The following is a 19,326-nucleotide window of genomic DNA, read 5'->3' as shown; positions in this document are numbered from 1 at the left end:
CATCTGTACTTAGACATTTAAAATAGGCTTAGAAACAGAATCTTACATTTTTCAATATTTAATTATTCAGCATAGACAGTGGAAGGATAAAAGAAAGACAGCTATAATCATAAGAATAAAAATAAAATGGTAAAATAAATATAAAAGGTAGATGCGGTTCAGAAAGTAAATAAGAAATACAACTGATTTTTTTTCCATCTGAAAGAGAGGAAATTTTGAAGAATTTGAGAAATACCCATTAGCTCTGGCTTATCTAGAACTAACTGATGAAACTAAAGATTTGAGATATTTTAAAGAGAAATGGATTTTACCAGTTGGTATGATTACATCATAGCTCTTTGCCTCCAATAGCTGTTGAATAATAATAGTAATAATAATAGTGTTTACAGGGTGCTCACTATGTGCTAGACCTTTGGTCAAGAGATTGTTTTTCTTTAATCCTTACCCTAACCCTGTTACCACTCGTATTTCACAAATGAGTAAGCATTTGATGTAAGCTGTTCAAGATCACACAGCTTAATGAGAGACAGAGCTAGAATTCAATCTCAAGACATTATGTTTCCAGAGTCCAAATTCCCAAACTCTGTGCTCTGCCGAAATTCTCCAGGTGACACAATCACCAGTTAGGGAGGACGACTGGCATTCAGGAAAGATAAGCTTCCCTGTCTGTTTTGGTAATAGATGGATGCTATTCTCTTAAGAAATGTGGGGCATTTACTTTTAAGAATTCAAGTTTTGCTAGATCACTTTCTAACACCATACACAAAAATAAACTCACAATGGATTAAAGATCTAAACGTAAGACCAGAAACTATAAAACTCCTAGAGGAGAACATAGGCAAAACACTCTCTGACATAAATCACAGAAGGATCTTCTATGACCCACCTCCCAGAATACTGGAAATAAAAGCAAAAATAAACAATTGGGACCTAATTAAAATTAAAAGCTTCTGCACAACAAAGGAAACTATAAGCAAGGTGAAAAGACAGCCTTCAGAAAGGGAGAAAATAATAGCAAAGGAAGCAACTGACAGAGAATTAATCTCAAAAATATACAAGCAACCTATGCAGCTCAATTCCAGTAAAATAAACGACCCAATCAAAAAATGGGCCAAAGAACTAAATAGACATTTCTCCAAAGAAGACGTATGGATGGCTAACAAACACATGAAAAGATGCTCAACATCACTCATTATTAGAGGAATGCAAATCAAGACCACAATGAGGTACCACTTAACACCAGTCAGAATGGCTGCAATCCAAAAGTCTGCAAGCAATAAATGCTGGAGAGGGTGTGGAGAAAAGGGAACCCTCTTACACTGTTGGTGGGAATGCAAACTAGTACAGCCACTATGGAGAACAGCGTGGAGATTCCTTAAAAAATTGCAAATAGAACTGTCTTATGACCCAGCAATCCCACTGCTGGGCATACACACCGAGGAAACCAGAATTGAAAGAGACACGTGTATCCCAATATTCATCGCAGCACTGTTTATAATAGTCAGGACATGGAAGCAATCTAGATATCCATCAGCAGATGAATGGATAAGAAAGCTGTGGTACATATACACAATGGAGTATTACTCAGCTGTTAAAAAGAATACATTTGAATCAGTTCTAATGAGGTGGATGAAACTGGAGCTGATTATATAGAGTGAAGTAAGCCAGAAAGAAAAACACCAATACAGGTTACTAACACATAAATATGGAATTTAGAAAGATGGCAATGATGACCCTGTATGCGAGACAGCAGAAGAGACACAGATGTGTAGAGCGGATTGTTGGACTCTGAGGGAGAGGGAGAGGGTGGGATGATTTGGGAGAATGGCATTGAAACATGTATACTATCATGTAAGAAAAGAATCGCCAGTCTATGTTCAATGCAGGATATAGGATGCTTGGGGCTGGTGCACGGGGATGACCCAGAGAGATAGTATGGGGAGGGAGGTGGGAGGGAGTTTATGTTTGGGAACGCAATGTACACCCGTGGTAGATTCATGTCAATGTATGGCAAAACCAATACAGTATTGTAAAGTAAAATAAAGTAAAAAAAAAAAAAAAAAAAAAGAATTCAAGTTTTGACATAAGTCAGAAAGAGAAAGACAAACACTATATTAACACATATATATGGAGTTTAGAAAGATGGTGTTGACAATCCTACACGCAAGGCAGCAAAGGAGACACAGACGTAAAGAACAGACTTTCGGACTCTGTGGGAGAAGGCGAGGATGGGATGATGTGAGAACAGCACTGAAACCCGTGTATCACCCTACGTAAAACAGCTGACCAGCAAGCTTGATACATAACGCAGGGTACTCAAAGCCGGTGCTCTGGGACAACCCACAGGGACGGGATGGGGAGGGAGGTGGGAGGCGGGGTTCAGGATGCGGAGGGCACATGTACATTTGTGGCTTATTCGTGTTGATAGATGGCAAAAACCATCACATTATTGCAATTATCTTCCAATTAAAATATAAATTTTTAAAAACTTGATTAAAAAAAAGAATTCAAGTTTGCTGTACCTGATTTAAATTAGGAAAGATTTACAGTTAAGGCAAGATAGGCATATAAACAATGACAATAAAAACCACCTCCAAAAATAAACCCAACATAATTCTTTAAAAATTAAAACTTTGATCTTGTATATACTTCTAAAACATCTGTTAAATATATTTGAGGAGTATGCTGGAGAATAAGAGTGAAAACAATGAATTTGTAAGTACTTAATTAAATGTCAAGAGAATTCTGCTGAATTAAGCCAATGATTGGAAGCGGTCTATACTTTTAATAGACAGCACATTATTTACCTTGGTTTATAACCTCGGAAAGCCATTTAGTCTCTTTCTCAATTTCCTAATCTGTTCTAAAGTGATATAATTTGGAATTGATGGAAAAACTAATGAGAACACACACAGGAGCCAAATAGTTATCGGAACTAATGCTGGCAGACAGGTGAACTGTTTTGTGCTATAGTACTGAGCTGCATTTAATAGCTTTTACTCAAATATGAAACATATCATGAAAAAGCCTCCAAAACTAATACTATCAGTTTTACAATCACTTTCTACTTTTATCTTCACTTTCCTCCGTCTTATTCATGTTCCACTCCGACTTCCAAATCTCTCAATGTCAGCAGAGTCAGACTGTAGTTATAATTACAGTTATAATTTTGACTGGAGACCAGCAAGCTCACAACACACACACATTTACAGAAATAAAAGGAACTGAAAAGAATGCGGAGAACCATTTTTTCCTACTGTCATAGCAGTCAAATATAAAGATTTATATATTAGCTATGTAAAAATTGCTTTCATTCTGAAGGTAGAAAATTTTAATCTACATTTTTAAAATGTTAAATCTTTTAGGTATTTTAAAGTCAATTACAAGTGGTTCCTTAATAAGTGAATCTGCCTATAAGTTGCCATATTCCTACAAAAATACAGCCAATATTCGATCATATATTGTAAATAATTATTATATATAGTATATAATAATATATATAATATAGTAATTATTATATATATACTCAAATAAAGTAATTATTTTACTTTACAGGAAGAATTCTTTGCTTTAGAATATGTCTTGTAGGAGTTACTGTTCAGATACCTTGTTTCACGAATTTAAAACATGATCCAGTTTGTGTGTGACTTTTCAGGAAAAGATTATTTCATAAGTGATTTGGGTGTTGTTTTTTTTTAGAAGTAAACCTGCAGAAGACAAAGTCTAAAACACCAGAAGTGCTTTTGAAAAAAATACTGAAAACCTAACTGCAAAGTTGCTCCAACAAATCTGGAGACTTATCTAAACTACAAAGACTGACAATTTATGGGAAAAGAGAACACATTTAGGTCACAGCTGAAACTTGAAATTCTGAACATCCCTATGGCGAGAAATGACAAGTGCTGGTCACCGTCTTAGCAGAGAGGTCACAGCCATGGCATCATCTGGCCCTGACCTTCCCTCAGAATAGATGTGTCCTGAGTGTTAGCTGATAGGCAATATTTGTTTAAGAAACCAAAATATTTTAGGATGCTATCTTTCAAAACCTACTCTAAACATAGAGAGCTTTATAACCTAATATTTTTGTGACTGGGATATTATTGGCATTGAGACTAAATTGCCAATTCATAAAAACATTTATTTGTGCTCCCTAAAAAAAGCCTAGATTTATTCAGAGGAATGCACTGTGATATTTTATGAGATGGCCATGCAACGATATAAATTTGACTAAGAGTTCAAACCAAGTTCACTGGGAGAAGGGTGGCAAAGAGAGGAAACTTTTATTCTTCTTACTTTTGTCAGATGAAATTATGGTCCAAGTCATAGATTCTAAATATGTTCTTTAAAATCAAAGAGCAGAAATTTGTTTTTAGAATGTTGAAATACCTGAAAATAAAACAATCCTCCAGAGAAAGAGACTTATAAAAAATGTTATTTTGTTAATATCCTATAGGATAAATGTCATTTATTTGGTATTGCTAACATCAAGAAATAAACCGACGGAAAATCAGACAGTTTAGATTATCATCTGATATGACTTTTATGGAAATTAAAATCTGTGTATAATAAAAATTTTACTACTAAGATTATGGAAGATGAATGCTTTAGACATGAAACGTTATCTACCATCTTCATAAAAGAAAACTACTAAAGAGAAACTTGTCTCTTTAAATAGCATGTTCATTTTAGGTTTATTGAAAGTAGATGTCTTCTAAAATTCTGTTCTTATTAATTTAGAACCATAAAAGATTGGAATTTAAAATGAATTTACTTTTATTCCCTTTATCCGGTAGCTCAGGATAGCTATTTAAAATCCCATATTTAATTAAAAGGGAAAATTAACAGTCTATATGAGTCCTTTCAAAAATAAAGGTGGGCTGCCTTCTCTCCATTTGTAATACATAATAAGCTCTTTCGTGGGAAGAGCTGTTGTGGTCTTGGGAGTCTTTATTAACCTTTTCATCTTAGCTATGAAATTATTTCAGTAAACTGTAGAGATGAATGACTCTGCTGAATGACTGATTTACATAGTGAGGGCAGTGTTTTTAAAAGCATAATCTCTGGAATCCCAGGAGACACATTTTTTTTTCCTCTTCTTCCTTTCTCAAGTTTTGTACAAGAGAGATCTAATGTTTTTAGGTTGCTTCCTGAGTTTAGTTTGGTCTCAACATGGCTGAAGAGCTTACAGTTCATACTTGTCACAAATATTTCTAGAAATTCCTTAAATGAAATCTTGGTCATTTTCAAAGCCTGCTCTAATACTTCATTATAAATTTCCAGGCAACCAAAAAAGAAGGGTGCTTGAACTACAAACCATTCTCCTGGTAGAATGAAAACTCAATGTAGCTGTGAACTTAGAACAGTCTATCTTCTGGGGAAGGATAGGCCATTTCTATTTCCTTAGAATTTACTCCACTTGGATGTTTGCAAAAACAATCAGCTCTCAATTTTCAATCAGTTCTCAATTTTCAATCAGTTCTCAATATGATGAGGAGCAACCTTAATCTGTAGTTATCAGTGACCAGCAGCTTCCAGTTAAAGAGTCCATACCTGCTTCCACACACAGTAGCTATGGCCTTGAAACAACCGGACGCAAGTTGGTAGGAACCAGTGTAGCATCGGTCAATCGCCCAGTTGAAAAGATTAATTTGGTCAGGATTTAGTTCCAGTAGCAAGACGACAACCTCGCAGCCAAGCTGATGAACCTGAATACATGGAGAAAAGCAATCCCTCATGTTTAATGAAAGATTATTCTAGGAAAGACACAAAAATCGAGCTTAGTGAATGTAAATTGGGCAAAAGGAGAGTGAAGACTGAACATCCATCTTGACTAATTTTTATTCCACAAACAGGTCTTTAAAAGGATGCAATATTGGAACTGGAAATTCAAATGTATAAACTAAATTTGAGTCACTGTCAGTCTATCATACAGGGTCCACTCATTCTCTATTTTTAACTCTGAAAAGGTGACAGAGACTTCATTGGCAAATATTTAATACTTGAAAATATTTTTTTAATATTTTTGAAAAATACATGTATTTGGTTTAAAAAATTAAATATATAAAAGGAAAGCCTTTATGCATACAAAATCTTTTATGGAAAAGATCAGAGGAGTATGTTTATTAGGCTTGATTACTAAATACACTGTGTACACCTTAGCTGACAATCTTTGAGAAAGAAATATGCTATCAATAAACACTTTTAATCAGACTTTTATATGAAGATTGTCATGCTAAATAGAACAGGATCATTAACTGATGATTCTTGAAGCTACTGTTAAATACTGGATGGTCACACTCATCCAGGACAAGCCTGGTGTCTGGGGGCTATTTTCCCCTCAGAAAGTAACATTTTCCCACTTCTTGCTGAAGTTATTCATTCTCCTATCCATAGCAATCACATTGGAGAAGGGAAAATTATGACCTGTTTGTTCTTATGTTATAGGGTATGGGCCCAGAACTTTATTGTGTATCAAAATTACTTAAAAAAATTTTTTTTTACTGGTGCATAGTTTGGAAAAGAAAGTAAAAGTGAAAGTTGCTCAGTTGTGTCCAGCTCTTTGTGAGCCCATGGACCGTAGCCCTCCAGGCTCCTCTGTCCATGGGATTCTCCAGGCAAGAATACTGCAGTGGGTTGCCATTCCCTTCTCCAAGGGATCTGCGTTGCAGGCAGATTACCATCTGATCCACCAGGGAAGCCCTCCTCAAGAATAACCATTATCCTGATTTCTGGGCTCTCCAAGTGACGCAGTGGTAAAGAATCTGCCTGCCAATTCAGGAGACACAAAAGACATAGGTTCAGTCCCTGGGTTGGGAAGATCCCCTGGAGTAGGAAATGGCAACTTGCTCCAAAATTCTTGCCTGGAGAATTCCATGGACAGAGGACCCCAGTCCATGGGGTCACAAAGAGTCAGACACGACAGTACAGCATCCTGATTTCTACCACCACTGAATAGTCAAAGCTGTCTGAACTCTATCTAAGTGGAACTATGGTATTAATATGTAATATATATAATTTTGTGTCTTTCACTCAATTTATGTTTAAAAGTCATCTACATTTGTTTGTTTTCATTGTTGCATAATATTCTAATTCATGGTTGCTCCACAATTTATTCATTCTACTACTGATTAACATCTGGGTTGTTCCAGCTCTTGACTTCGTAATACTGCTTTAAATATTTCTGTACACGTCGTACACTGCATGTACTGGATAATCTCTTTTGTAAAGTGCTTGTTTAATTCTCTTGTTCATTTTTTTTATGAGTGCCTTTACCTTATTTATTTGTAGAGGTCCTTTATATATTCCAGATAAGAATTTTGTTGGCTCCATGTTGCCAATATCTTCTTTTACTCTACAACCAGCCTATTTACACTCTTAATGGTGTCTTTTGGTGAAGAGACGTTATTAACTAGTCTTTCCTGATGGTTAGTAATTTTTGCATCTTGTTTAAGAAATCTTTCCCTGACTCCAGGGATTAAATTATCCTACTTTATTTTCTAGAAACTTTAATTTTTCAGCTTTCACATTTAAATCCACAAACTCTCTTTTCCCATTTGCATCTTACACTGGCAGACAGTCCATCAACAGTGTTGTGTCGGTTTCCGGTGTACAGCAGGGTGGCACATTCACACACACCTGTGTATCTATTCTTTTTCAAATTCTTTTCCCGTTTAGGTGATTACAGTGTTGAGCAGAGCTCCCTGTGCTACCCTATAGGTCCTTGTTGGTTATCTATTTTAAGCACAGCAGTGTATACATGTTAATCCCAAACTCCCAAGCTATCCCTCCCTGCAACTCTTCCCCACTGGTAACTATAAATTTATTCTCTAAATCTGTGCATCTGTTTCTGTACAAACTGCTTCTTCTTTTTCACTCCTGCTACCTTATTTTTTCTTTTCTAATCCACTGGCTATGATCTTCAGTATAATGTTGAGAGAAGCAGTGAATGTGGGCTTCCTGAGTCATGCTAATCTCAGACAACACTTTCAATATCCACTGTTTAGTACAATGTTTACTACAGGTTTTTCTTTTTAAGATACCCTTTATCACACTAAGTTCTTTTTTATTCTTTGTTTCATTAGGAATTGCCCTCATGAATAAATGTAGAATTTTATTAAATGCTCTTTCTGCATCTTATTAAGATGATCAGATGATACTTTCTTCCTGAGGCTTTATTAATATAATTAATATACAAATGAATTGAAGAACATTTGAATATTAAACCAGTCTTGCAGTTCTTGAATAATCCCAACTTGATCTTGAGGAATCCTCTTTTTAATATATCACTGAATTCAATTTTTTAATATTTTGCTTAAAGTTTCTATATCTATGTTCAAGAATGAATTTGCTTTTAGTTGTTTCTTATTAAATCCTTGTCACATTTTAGTATGAAGGTTATGTGGGTCTCATAAAATATCCAGATATGTTTCCTTTTGATATGTTTTCTCCTTAAGGATTTGTATTAAATCTTTGCAATCTGTTTCTTAAGTGCTGAATTAATCCATAAAGCCAACTGGTCCTAAAGTTGTCTTTGTGGGAACACTCTCACTTATAGATTGAATTTCTTTGCTACTTATCTGACTATTCAGATTTTCCATTTGTGCTGTGTTTTCTAGACACTTGTCTAGAATGTCAAGTTTACTGGCACAAAGTTGTTTACATGTTGGCTTATTTTTAGCATCTGTGGCATCTGTAGTAATGACCCTTTACATTTCTGAGGTTGATGACACATGTCTTATCTTTTCTGATCAGACTTCCCATGGATTTACTAATTTTATTAGTCTTTTAACATAATTCAAATTTTTGGTTTAAATGTGCATTTCTAGTAATTTTTCCTCTTTAATTAATCTGTACTCTTATCTCTATTATTTCCTTCAGTGTGCTTTTTTTGAGTGTGATATGCTTTTTCTAACTTCATGAAATGGACTCTTGGTTGACTGATTTCAGTCTTTTTTCTTTCCAATATATGATTCATTCTAAGCAAGGTTTTATTTACAACCCACATGTTTAGTAAGTAGTGTTTTCATTATTCAATTAAAAATATTTTTCTATTTTTATGTATTCTTTAAATCACTGTATCTGGAACAGTATTTCTTTATTATCTATTACTAGCTTAGTGTCGCTGTGATTAGAGAATACAGTCTGTCATTTCAATCATTCGAACTTTGTGGAGACTTGCTTTATGGCCTGGTTTATGGTCAACTTTGGTAAATGTTACTGTGTTTTTTATTCTGATGCATCATAGTGTAATGTAAGCAACAAACAAGCCTACACTTCTGTGGCTAATGTGTGAAGAGACTGTGTTGTGAACACTGCTTAGACGTGTCAGTACCAACTGAACCAAGACAAAACAATCAAGACATTTAGAACAATGTATTTTTGGCTAGTACTTACTCGTAAGTCTTGACAAGCCAGAATGTTGTCAAGCCACTTGTATAGGTAGCCATCTGGGGAAAGGCCCACGTTGTCAAACACCGGGCCACAGCACAACACTGCTGACATTGCCTGAAAACAAAACAGAACACAACCTCCAAGTGAGTCCTGCACGACTGAATGATACGCAATTGACTTTAAAACACATACTGCCCGATTTATGAATGACAAGGGTCTTTTAGAGCAATGCCAACCCACTCCAGCACTCTTGCCTGGAAAATCCCATAGACGGAGGAGCCTGGTGGGCTGCGGTCCATGGGGTCACTAGGAGTCAGACACGACTGAGCGACTTCACTTTCACTTTCCACTTTCATGCATTGGAGAAGGAAATGGCAACCCACTCCAGAGTTCTTGCCTGGAGAATCCCAGGGACGGGGGAGCCTGGTGGGCTGCCATCTATAGGGTGCGCAGAGTCGGACACGACTGAAGCGACTTGGCAGCAGTAGCAGCTTTTAAAGCAGTTATGTCTACAAGATTTTAAAGTATTCCTTAGTAGATTCAATTAAAAAAAAAATGCCAGACTGCCAATTTTGTCTCTTTTTACAACAGTCAAAACCCATAAATTGAACTTTGTATACATGTACTTTTATAATAAATCTTTATAGTGTATGGCTGAGATATTTAAAACAAAATGACCATTTCACAGGATTTAAAATAAGCTTACCATCAGTGATTTCGAGTGAATGAATTCTGCTTATGATAAATATAGCTTTTCAAATTTTGTTTTGATGGCAAATATTTGACTAATACACTGAACTCAGAAACTTAACAAATATTTGACTAATGCACTAAATTGGCAAGCTATGAAAAATGTGGAAATAGATAACTATGATTTTAATCAAAGTTAAAGAAAATGAAGAATATAAACTTTAGTTCCTTTGAGGTAAAGCAAAAGAAGGGAAGATCTTTTCTTTTAATGAAAACTTTTTATTTTATATTAAGCTAGTCAATTAACAATGTTGTGATAGTTTCAGGTAGATAGCAAAGGGACTCAGCCATCCAGAGAAGGGAAGATCTTGATCAATAGGTCCTCTCTAATCAATAGGTCCATATGACTGTCAGGGCCATGGCTTATATTAGCTCCACTGAGGCAAAGGTGAATCTGACAGTTAGCAACTTCTGATATGTATGACACAGTCAACATACAATTCGTTTTCTAAAGGAAATTAAGCTGTAAGGAATCATGGTTCTGAAAATTTTCAACAGTCCTGGTAGTACAGAAGCTTATTTCTGTGAGTCTTCTAGGATGGAAGGAGATTAAAAAGAGAATGCAGCCCTTCACAGGTTTTGAACATGAGGATATCTATATCCATATACATTTTAAGTTGGAAGTTAACTGGCAAGGCAGCTACTTAAAGTGAAAGTCACTCAGTTATGTCCAGCTCTTTGCAACCCCATGGACTATACAGTCCATGGAATTCTCCAGGCCAGAATACTGGAGTGGGTAGCCATTCCCTTCTCCAGGGGATCTTCCCAGCCCAGGGACCGAACCTAGGTCTCCCACATTGCAGGCAAATTCTTTACCAGCTGAGCCACAAGGGAAGCCCAAGAATACTGGAGTGGGTAGCCTATCCCTTCACCAGCGGATCTTCCCAACCCAGGAATTGAACCAGGGTCTTCTGCATTGCAGGCAAATTCTTTACTGACTGAGCTATCAGGGAAAGATAAGCAAAAGCTAAGGTTTTCATACAGTAGAAATCTTTAGATAAAAATGGAACTTTGGAAAAGTTCTGCATTTTGAAATTATGAGCAAGATTGGAATACTTACATGATTATACAGAGATCTCTATTTTGTTCATGTGCAGATATTTCAGAATGTATAGAGTGAGGTTATGTATTTATACAGGTGTATATACTTGATTTTTTTTGCATGTGTGTTTGTATTTTATCGTGTCATACCATATTATTTATTTCACCCTTATGTAAGGCATGGTTGTTTAAGGAAAGAGATCATCAATCTGACAAGTGGTTCATGAGGCAAAGGTGACCTACCTTTAATGCACAATACTGGTATCTTGTAATCTGATGATTTCTGTCACTGTAACGATCCAAGGGAGTGAACATAATGCTGAAGGGTCCTGCCCACTGGCTAAATAAGATGAAAAGATGATGCCTCAGGCTTTGCTGGGGGAAGAGAAATCTTCGGTGGTGAACTAGAGAGAAAACACAGGCTAAGAGTCTACTATACTGAAAAATACAGTGAATACATTTGACATTGCTATTATGCATGATTCCTAAGTTTTGGGGAAAGGAGTAATTTCATTTTCTAACTCAAGATTTCTTTAGGTAATGAAACATGGATTTAAAAAGTCAAGCCTATTTTTCTTTCCTCTCCTAATGCGTCAGTCAACAGCATCTGGTCTCAGAGCAGGAAAACAGGAAATGGATTCCCAGACACTGTTTTCTAAGTAATGTCTAGAAAAACTGCAACACCTTCCACTCAGCTACTCCTTACATATTAAATGTTCTCTTAACTGCCGCTGTGTCTTTAGGAAGAACTGTAAAATACTATGTATAGACTGTCTATTTCAAACAAAAATTCCTTAACTGAGGAAGTTAAATCGTAATTTAGGGTCATGAAAAGTGAGGAGAATTGGTAATAAAGTTTTACAACATCATCATGTTAAATCATAATGAAAAAGAAGAACAGATGACTTTCAGCTTTTTATAATTATGTCACAAAATTTTAATTACAGTAATCTATTTTTACACCAAACTATTTTTATTCTCTTTTGGTTCTATTAGATGAAAATGCTTTAAACCCAATTTGTTCTATGAAAAAAAATAACATAATATAATCATTATTATAATTATAATATTAATATAATAATAATGTAATATATTAACATATATAGAATTCTATATAATGTGTGGATCGGATAGAATCAAGAGCAGAAATATTGCTGAGATTATATGTTCACAGATGAGCAAAGTGAGAATGAAAAAAATGAAGCCTCTGTGAATGTTCCCTTTGAATCACTTTCTTCCTATAGAAATCACACAGGTTCATTTTCAGATGGGAACCAAAACAAAGAACAGAAATAATCATGAGCACAAAGCCAAATGCAATTCCTATTGTTCCTCTTCCAACTCAGTGCTGCATGCCCACAATCTGTTCAAGCGTATCTTCAAGTATCTCCAAACAAATAAATGAACCCATCCCAGACCTGCACACAGGTCAGTAGGTTCAAAGAGGAAAACAGCAATGAGGACCACAAAGGACACTTCAAGCGTGAAAGGTAATCTGCAGTGATGCATCGCTGTACCTGGAACACGCTGAATCAAGTTGGCAACCATGGCACTAAAATGTGCCCGGATATCTTTAAGAATTTCCACTTCTTTATCATTTTCGGCTTCTAAGAGCATGCGGGTCAGGTCCACGTATTCTAAGAACAAAGCTCCCAGGGCTAAAGTGTCCCGTTCTAAGGCTCCATTGGTGCTGGAACAAAAGGAAATGAAACTTTCAGATGATTAGTCTTGATGTCAAAGTAGTATATGCTTCACAGAAAATAAGGTTCACTGTCAGAACTCACACACTAAATTTGTTCTTGATGTATATGCAGTGTATATGAAAAAAAACAAGCTCTTTTGCACTTTTCTAAGTAAAAGTTAAAGGCCGTGAGTGTGTATGTGTGTATATATGTGTGTGTGTATATATATATGTGTGTGTGTATATATATATATATATATATATAAAATAAAGAACAGCTAGTGGGAAGCTGCTATATAACACGGGAGCTGAGCTTGGTGCTCTGTGATGACTGAGACGGATGGGATGTGGGAGGGGTGGGAGGCTCAAGAGGGAAGGGTATATGTATAGTATAGCTGATTCACTTCATTATATAGCAGAAACTAACACAACACTGTAAAGCAATTATCCTCCAAAAAAATCCTTTGACAAACCATAATGGAAAATAATATTAAAAAAAGAATGTGTGTGTGTGTGTATATATATATATATGTATAACCAAATCACTTCACTATACAATAGGAATTAATAACATTGTAAATCACCTATACCTCAATAAAAATAAGAAAAAAAGAAAAGAGAAAGGAAAAAACAAAACAAAACAAAACGGGCAAACACATCGGTTTAATGAGCAGAGTTCAATTCAGTATAATTTCCCTCCTACCTGTCACTTATGACCCCAGCATCAGCCAGAAGTTCAAAAATTCGAAGCAGCTGTAGCCTTAACAAGTCTCGCCGTTCTCGGCGTTTTTTGTTCTGTTTAGGAAGAGGTAATATCACTTATAAATGTGGACACAATAATGTCAACTCTGCTTTAAAAAAGAAAGATGTATTCTAGTCATTTTTAACTTTCTAAACACAAAAGACAAAAAAGTACTTTTTTCCTACCTAATCCTTAGAGCAATGCTTGTTATCACAAGCTATAGAGAAACAGATCACAAGTGGGTCAGTAAATATCTGAGCTGGAAATGTTGAGAGTCAACAAGCCTCATTTCCTGGAGGCTCCCAGACACTGCTGAAAAACTAAAGCATCAGAAAAAAGTGGAAAAACACTGAGAACACTAATAGTTGCACCAAATCTGGTAACACTGTTCTTGCTCAAACTGCCGGGCTTCCGCTACTTCTTATATCTTATCTACTACATGGGAAGCTTCTCTTTTAGTCTTACTCTGTTTAATTTCTTATTCTGCTGCATTATAAGTTTATCCTTTTCAGAGTTCACTTCAGCGAAGATAATGTTGAAGAAAGAGCTTTATACACTAGAGGAAACAAACAATGGTCCTGGTTTCTCAGCTCCTTGTAAAAAAAAAATAGACTTTCTACAAACCAAAATTCAATCTTAACTCAAAACTTTTGCAAAAAGACTATAATATCTTAACATACACACGATTATTTAGGTTCCTTTCCTTTCACAAGCTTAGGACTTAAAATCTTTTAAAGTTGGACCCAGATTAAACTAAATACTCAAAGAAATAATGAAAATAACCAACATTAAAATAGTAAGATTCATTGTTAAAAGCATGTTAATATGTTCGTACTGTTGATAGCAAACCACTGGGTATGGTTTAAATTCACACTACTGTCCAGATAAACCAAGGCATTAATTATTCAAATTCAATATCTTACCTCTGGCCTTCGTTCCAGAGCCTCTTTCATTAATGGATGAAGTTCTTCTACCAATTCTCTATGAATGAAAAAGGTCAGCATTTAGAATTCATTATTAATTGACACCAACTTTGTCACAATATATAGCCATTCAATACCCCAAAATCTGCTTTTTAAACTTTGCTTCTTACATCAAAATCTTCCTTGCCTTTCCATTTCCCTGTCATGTGATGAACTAGAAACGGGCAGCGGCCTGCACTTTGTATAACCAGTCTTACCCTAGTGCTATGTGTATAATTTGGGCTCACTACACATTTGTTGACTTGATTTTGATTTAATATGCTGGAGACTCTATGGCAAAAACCCCTACCTGAACAATTAAGTCAACAATATTTTGTGTTTACTAAATTCAAAGCACTTTCTCACAGGCTGTGGGAATGAAGATTAATAAAAATTTTAATTCAATTAGAGCAAAAGAAACAGATGCGATGACTATGGTGCCACTTTTGGAATCTGTGCTCAGGGGACTGTCTTAAGAGTTCATTTTAAAATGAAGTCTTTTTGGAATTTCAGAGATAAGTTCTTTTATTTGAGCTAGATGATGAATGCACATTTTGGCAAGTATTTTGATATTGAGGTTCTCATCAAAACCTTTTCTCTGGTGTAGTAAAAGTAAACAAATTTTTCCATATCGATACATGTCTGATATTACATGTATATACTTCCATCTGTTCCCATTTGATCAAATTCTCAGCTTTATACCCACTAATCAGCTGTTGTCTTTAGAAACTAACTTCTGAACTGCTTTGTCATAACAGTCAGCATTAGGAGGTCTAGCCTGTGGCTAGGTACTTTGTCCATAATCTGCTCCATGTTTGAAAAATCTTGTATTTTCTGGCAGAATATTTTGTGCTATTATTAAACACAGGGGGAAGGTAAACTAAGGCATTCTGTCTGGACAAACAGAAATCCTGCATCTCATTCCAGATTCCTCCAATACAGATGCTAGAATTTCTCCATCAAAGAAATGGAAATAACACTAATAGTGTGTTACTAAATGACACTAGTAGTCTCCTCATCTAATAGCAATCCTTTATGAAATATTTACTATGTACATTTTTACATTTAATGCCCTCAATAAATCTATAAGATAGATTCTATAATTATACCAGTTTTTTTAAATTAGAGAGATATAATTTATTTTTATTTATTGTAACAATTTTACCAGTGAGGGCACTGAGACATTAATTTTTCTGCATGCAGGTGGCTGGTAAATTGCATCATCTTCCCTGTCCCTAGGAAAACTGAGAGGGTAAGATGTGCAAAAGAGCCTTAGGTTCTTTGAGAAAGACATTAGGTTTTTACTGTCCTCTTGTAGTATTTCTATATGATGCCTTGTCTTAACTAATCAATCAATAAGTAGTAAAACACTGGTTAACTAGCACTCAAGAAGTCAGTACTCAGTTACATTTTTAAAGGATAAAATCTGAGTCTATACTTAATTTTTAGTCACTTCTAAAATGTCTCGTTAATCTTTAGTTTTCCAATAAATTTCTCACAGATGCTTGGAGCTTTCCATTTTCTGTGTACATCAAAAACTAAGATTTTTTTTTTGTCCTTATAGGCTTTTATGGCCAAATTATGAGAGGCAGCCTAAACTAACATTTTATGAGGATTCTTTGAAAATGCTTTGACACTGCCTTAGATGAAATGGTTATTGGATTAGAGGAATCCAGACACTGAGACATAGCTGTTCTCTTAAGGCAGACACATCATCTTATAGAAAGACTAGCATGTATGACATGTCACAGACACCCCTGAAAATATTCTGTCGATGATCAACCTTTGAGAGTCTGTTGCATGAGTGGCTGATGAGTAGACTCACTATTGTGATGTTACGGCCTCTGAACAGTCTAGCTAACTGGGGACTGACACTGACTTCATTTAAAGTTATCTAAAACAAAGCCTGTATGTGAGAGAACATTTGAAAGGTAAAATCAGAGTTGCAATGACTGAAAGTGAAATTTGAGGCAATCGCAATGTCACATGCATGAAAACCCACGAGGACACAGAGGGAACCGTGCAAAGCCTGAACCCTCTCCAGGCACACACCAACACGCAAACTCAAACTTGAATTAGAAGCAGTAACTATGAGAGCAGGAGTATATACAAATTCAGAACAAGATTACCGTACCTGAAGACAAGGGAATTTGTCCTTCCAAATCCTAAAACTAAGGACTCTGTGATCTCAATGCCCTCAAGTCTCATCAAAGGCACCAACTGCTTTAATAGAACGCCCACCGACGGGGTGCCTATGGCCTGAAACAAGTTGATGAAAAGTGAAAAAGAGGTAACATGACAACTGAGGCTTCCTTTAACCAAATGATGATTCCATTATAACAGTTTTCAAGTACTGAACCACATCCCAAGGCACTGCCATCATTTCAGGAAAAAAAAAAAAAAAGAAAAAGAAAAACACGAAAATTTAAAAACAACACAATGAATGCAATTTTCACCTGGAACACAAAATCTAAAGAACATTCTTATTATAACAGTCTTCTTTAAAAAAAAAAAAAAACACTAACAAAACTATTTTTTTTAACCACTGAGCCACAGGGGATCTCAGCATTGAAACATGTACATTACCATATGTAAAACAGATGACCAGTGCAAGTTCAATGCATGACGTAGGGCACCCAAAGTCGGAGCTCTGTGACAACCCAGAGGGACAGGGTGGGGAGGGAGGTGGGAGGGGCGTTCAGGATGGGGGGAGGACACATGTACACTTGTGGCCAATTCATGTTGACGTATGACCAAAACCATCACAATACTGTCAAGTAATTACCCTCCAATTAAAATCAATTAATTGAAAAAACAATTATGTAAATCCACAAAACCATCTTTAACGAGATAATTTAATCAAGACCCAGTTTAAAGGTGAATACTCGCTGAGGCGTGAGAGCAATGTGGTATGTGGGGCACCAAACGTCAGGGCACTAGTAAATACAAGTCACTACGATTTTCAGCAAGTTGTTTAACTTCCCTTTATTTTCAGTTTCCCAACTGTCAGGGGAGGAATACTAAATTATTCACACACACACTCAATGGAATTTAGAAATGTATAGGATGAAAAATCTGATCCCATATACTCCAGATGGCAGGCACAGTGCACCGTGCACTGTGAACTCTAGACAAACAAGCTAAAAAAAAACCTTACAGAATAATTCTTCTGAAGCATGTCATGTCACCTTGTTATCGTAGCTCACTGTACCATCAGGTGTCGTGGCCATTATTTCTGGAGTGGAAGCTCGTAAGTGTCCTGGGCTCATAATACTGGGTTTTGCAACTCCAAAGCAAAGAATAAGGTAATTTCTCCACAACGTAACGTAGTTGTCTCCGCTGCCGGCCGTGCTGGTTTTCTTGGCATTAATTGGGCTACTAGAAATACGGAGTTGAAAACAAGAGGGAAAACTAAGTTCTGGATTTTAAGGTATCACTTATTCAACAAAGATGCTGGGAAGGGCCCCAACTGAGTTGAAGAATTACCTGTCCAGGACTGTCTGTCTGGACAGGGAACGTCTCTATTGGTTAGAGAGTTGAATAGAACTTACTACCCTTTCAACCAGTAAGAGGCTGAGATTCTGTAGTCAGATAATCACACTGATGATTAAGGGAGGGAAAAAACTAACTCCAGACATGAACTTTTAACCTGTTTTTACTTAAGACTAAGAATTCTGTAGTAGGATGTTCAGAAACTCCTACATTGGCAGTGGGGCTCTTAACCACTAAGCACCACGTAGGAAGCCCTGTTAGAAGCTAGAGGAGTCTATCCTGATCTCTAATATAAAACGTAAAAGGGGGAAATCACGGGAAAACAAGCAGAACAGAGGGAAGCATAGGGGCCCCTTACTTCGGGTCCACCAGGGGCATCACGGACTGCAGCCGCGTGAAGGCGTAGGGCCAGGCGTAGCTGAGGGCAGTGGGGCAGTGCTTGGGCAGGTTCTCTTGCCGGAGGAAGCTGAAGAGGCAGAGCACCCAGGGGTCCTTGACAGACTGGGCGAAAATCCAGACGTGGGAAGGGCTCTTCACGTCGTAATGGCTGTTGACCAGGACAGCGCTCCACTCCACCAGCCACTGCAGGTCCACGCTGTGGGTCAAGGGCAGGGTCGCCTGCAGGTGCAAGAAGCAGGCTATGACGCGATGCTGAGCCGCAAGGTCCGTGTCCTGGCCGTGGCCCAATGCCTCTTCCTCCACAGTGCTTTGCCCGTCTACCTCTGCCACAGGCCCAGCTTGGAATCTCAAACACCCCTTCCATGCCCACCCCACTCCACCATGCCAGACCTGGGCTTGCAGTCGTGGTCATTCCTACGTGAGGCTGTGGATAGCAGAAATGATGTTTCAATGTCACAGAGCCTGCACACTAGTACCCAGGAGCTGACCACTAAATACTTGTCAAGCAAATATACGACATTAGTTAAACTCAACCGAAGATGTGCCAATTTACATTTCTGAAAAGCTACTAATCTCTGAGATTTGTGAGTTATTACCTCTGTAATTAGGGTGTTTGGTTTTGTTTTTTTTTTTTTGCTGTGCCCTGAAGCATGTGGAATCTTAGCTCCTCAACCAGGGATTGAACCTGTGTGCCCTGCAGTGGAAATTCAAGAGTTCTGACCACTGGACCACAGGTAAGTCCTTGTAATTAGTTGTTTTTTTTTTTTTTTTCTAAAGCCATGATTTTTGTACCTTTCAGTCAGTCAGCTCAGTTGTGTCTGACTCTTTGTGACCCCGTGGACAGCAGCACCCCAGGCCTCCCTGTCCAT

General features: G+C 36.8%; 1 protein-coding gene across 6 annotated transcripts in view; it reads right to left on the bottom strand.

The window, feature by feature from the left end:
* FRY (FRY microtubule binding protein) overlaps positions 1 to 19,326 on the bottom strand; it is a 328,278-nt gene that overhangs the window by 83,408 nt on the left and 225,544 nt on the right. For all 6 annotated transcript variants that reach the window (XM_013968161.2, XM_018056623.1, XM_018056624.1 and 3 more), the window contains 9 exons: positions 18,417 to 18,676; positions 17,755 to 17,944; positions 16,701 to 16,825; positions 14,528 to 14,585; positions 13,566 to 13,657; positions 12,699 to 12,871; positions 11,425 to 11,585; positions 9,394 to 9,504; positions 5,551 to 5,705 (listed from right to left, as the gene is read on the bottom strand). In XM_013968161.2, the coding sequence (XP_013823615.2) occupies positions 5,551 to 5,705; positions 9,394 to 9,504; positions 11,425 to 11,585; positions 12,699 to 12,871; positions 13,566 to 13,657; positions 14,528 to 14,585; positions 16,701 to 16,825; positions 17,755 to 17,944; positions 18,417 to 18,676 (1,325 nt within the window). The remainder of the gene's footprint in view (positions 1 to 5,550; positions 5,706 to 9,393; positions 9,505 to 11,424; positions 11,586 to 12,698; positions 12,872 to 13,565; positions 13,658 to 14,527; positions 14,586 to 16,700; positions 16,826 to 17,754; positions 17,945 to 18,416; positions 18,677 to 19,326) is intronic.

The sequence above is a fragment of the Capra hircus genome, chromosome 12 (genome assembly GCF_001704415.2).
Source record: "Capra hircus breed San Clemente chromosome 12, ASM170441v1, whole genome shotgun sequence".
NCBI lineage: Eukaryota > Metazoa > Chordata > Mammalia > Artiodactyla > Bovidae > Capra > Capra hircus.
This window is presented reverse-complemented; position numbering and strand designations above follow the sequence as displayed.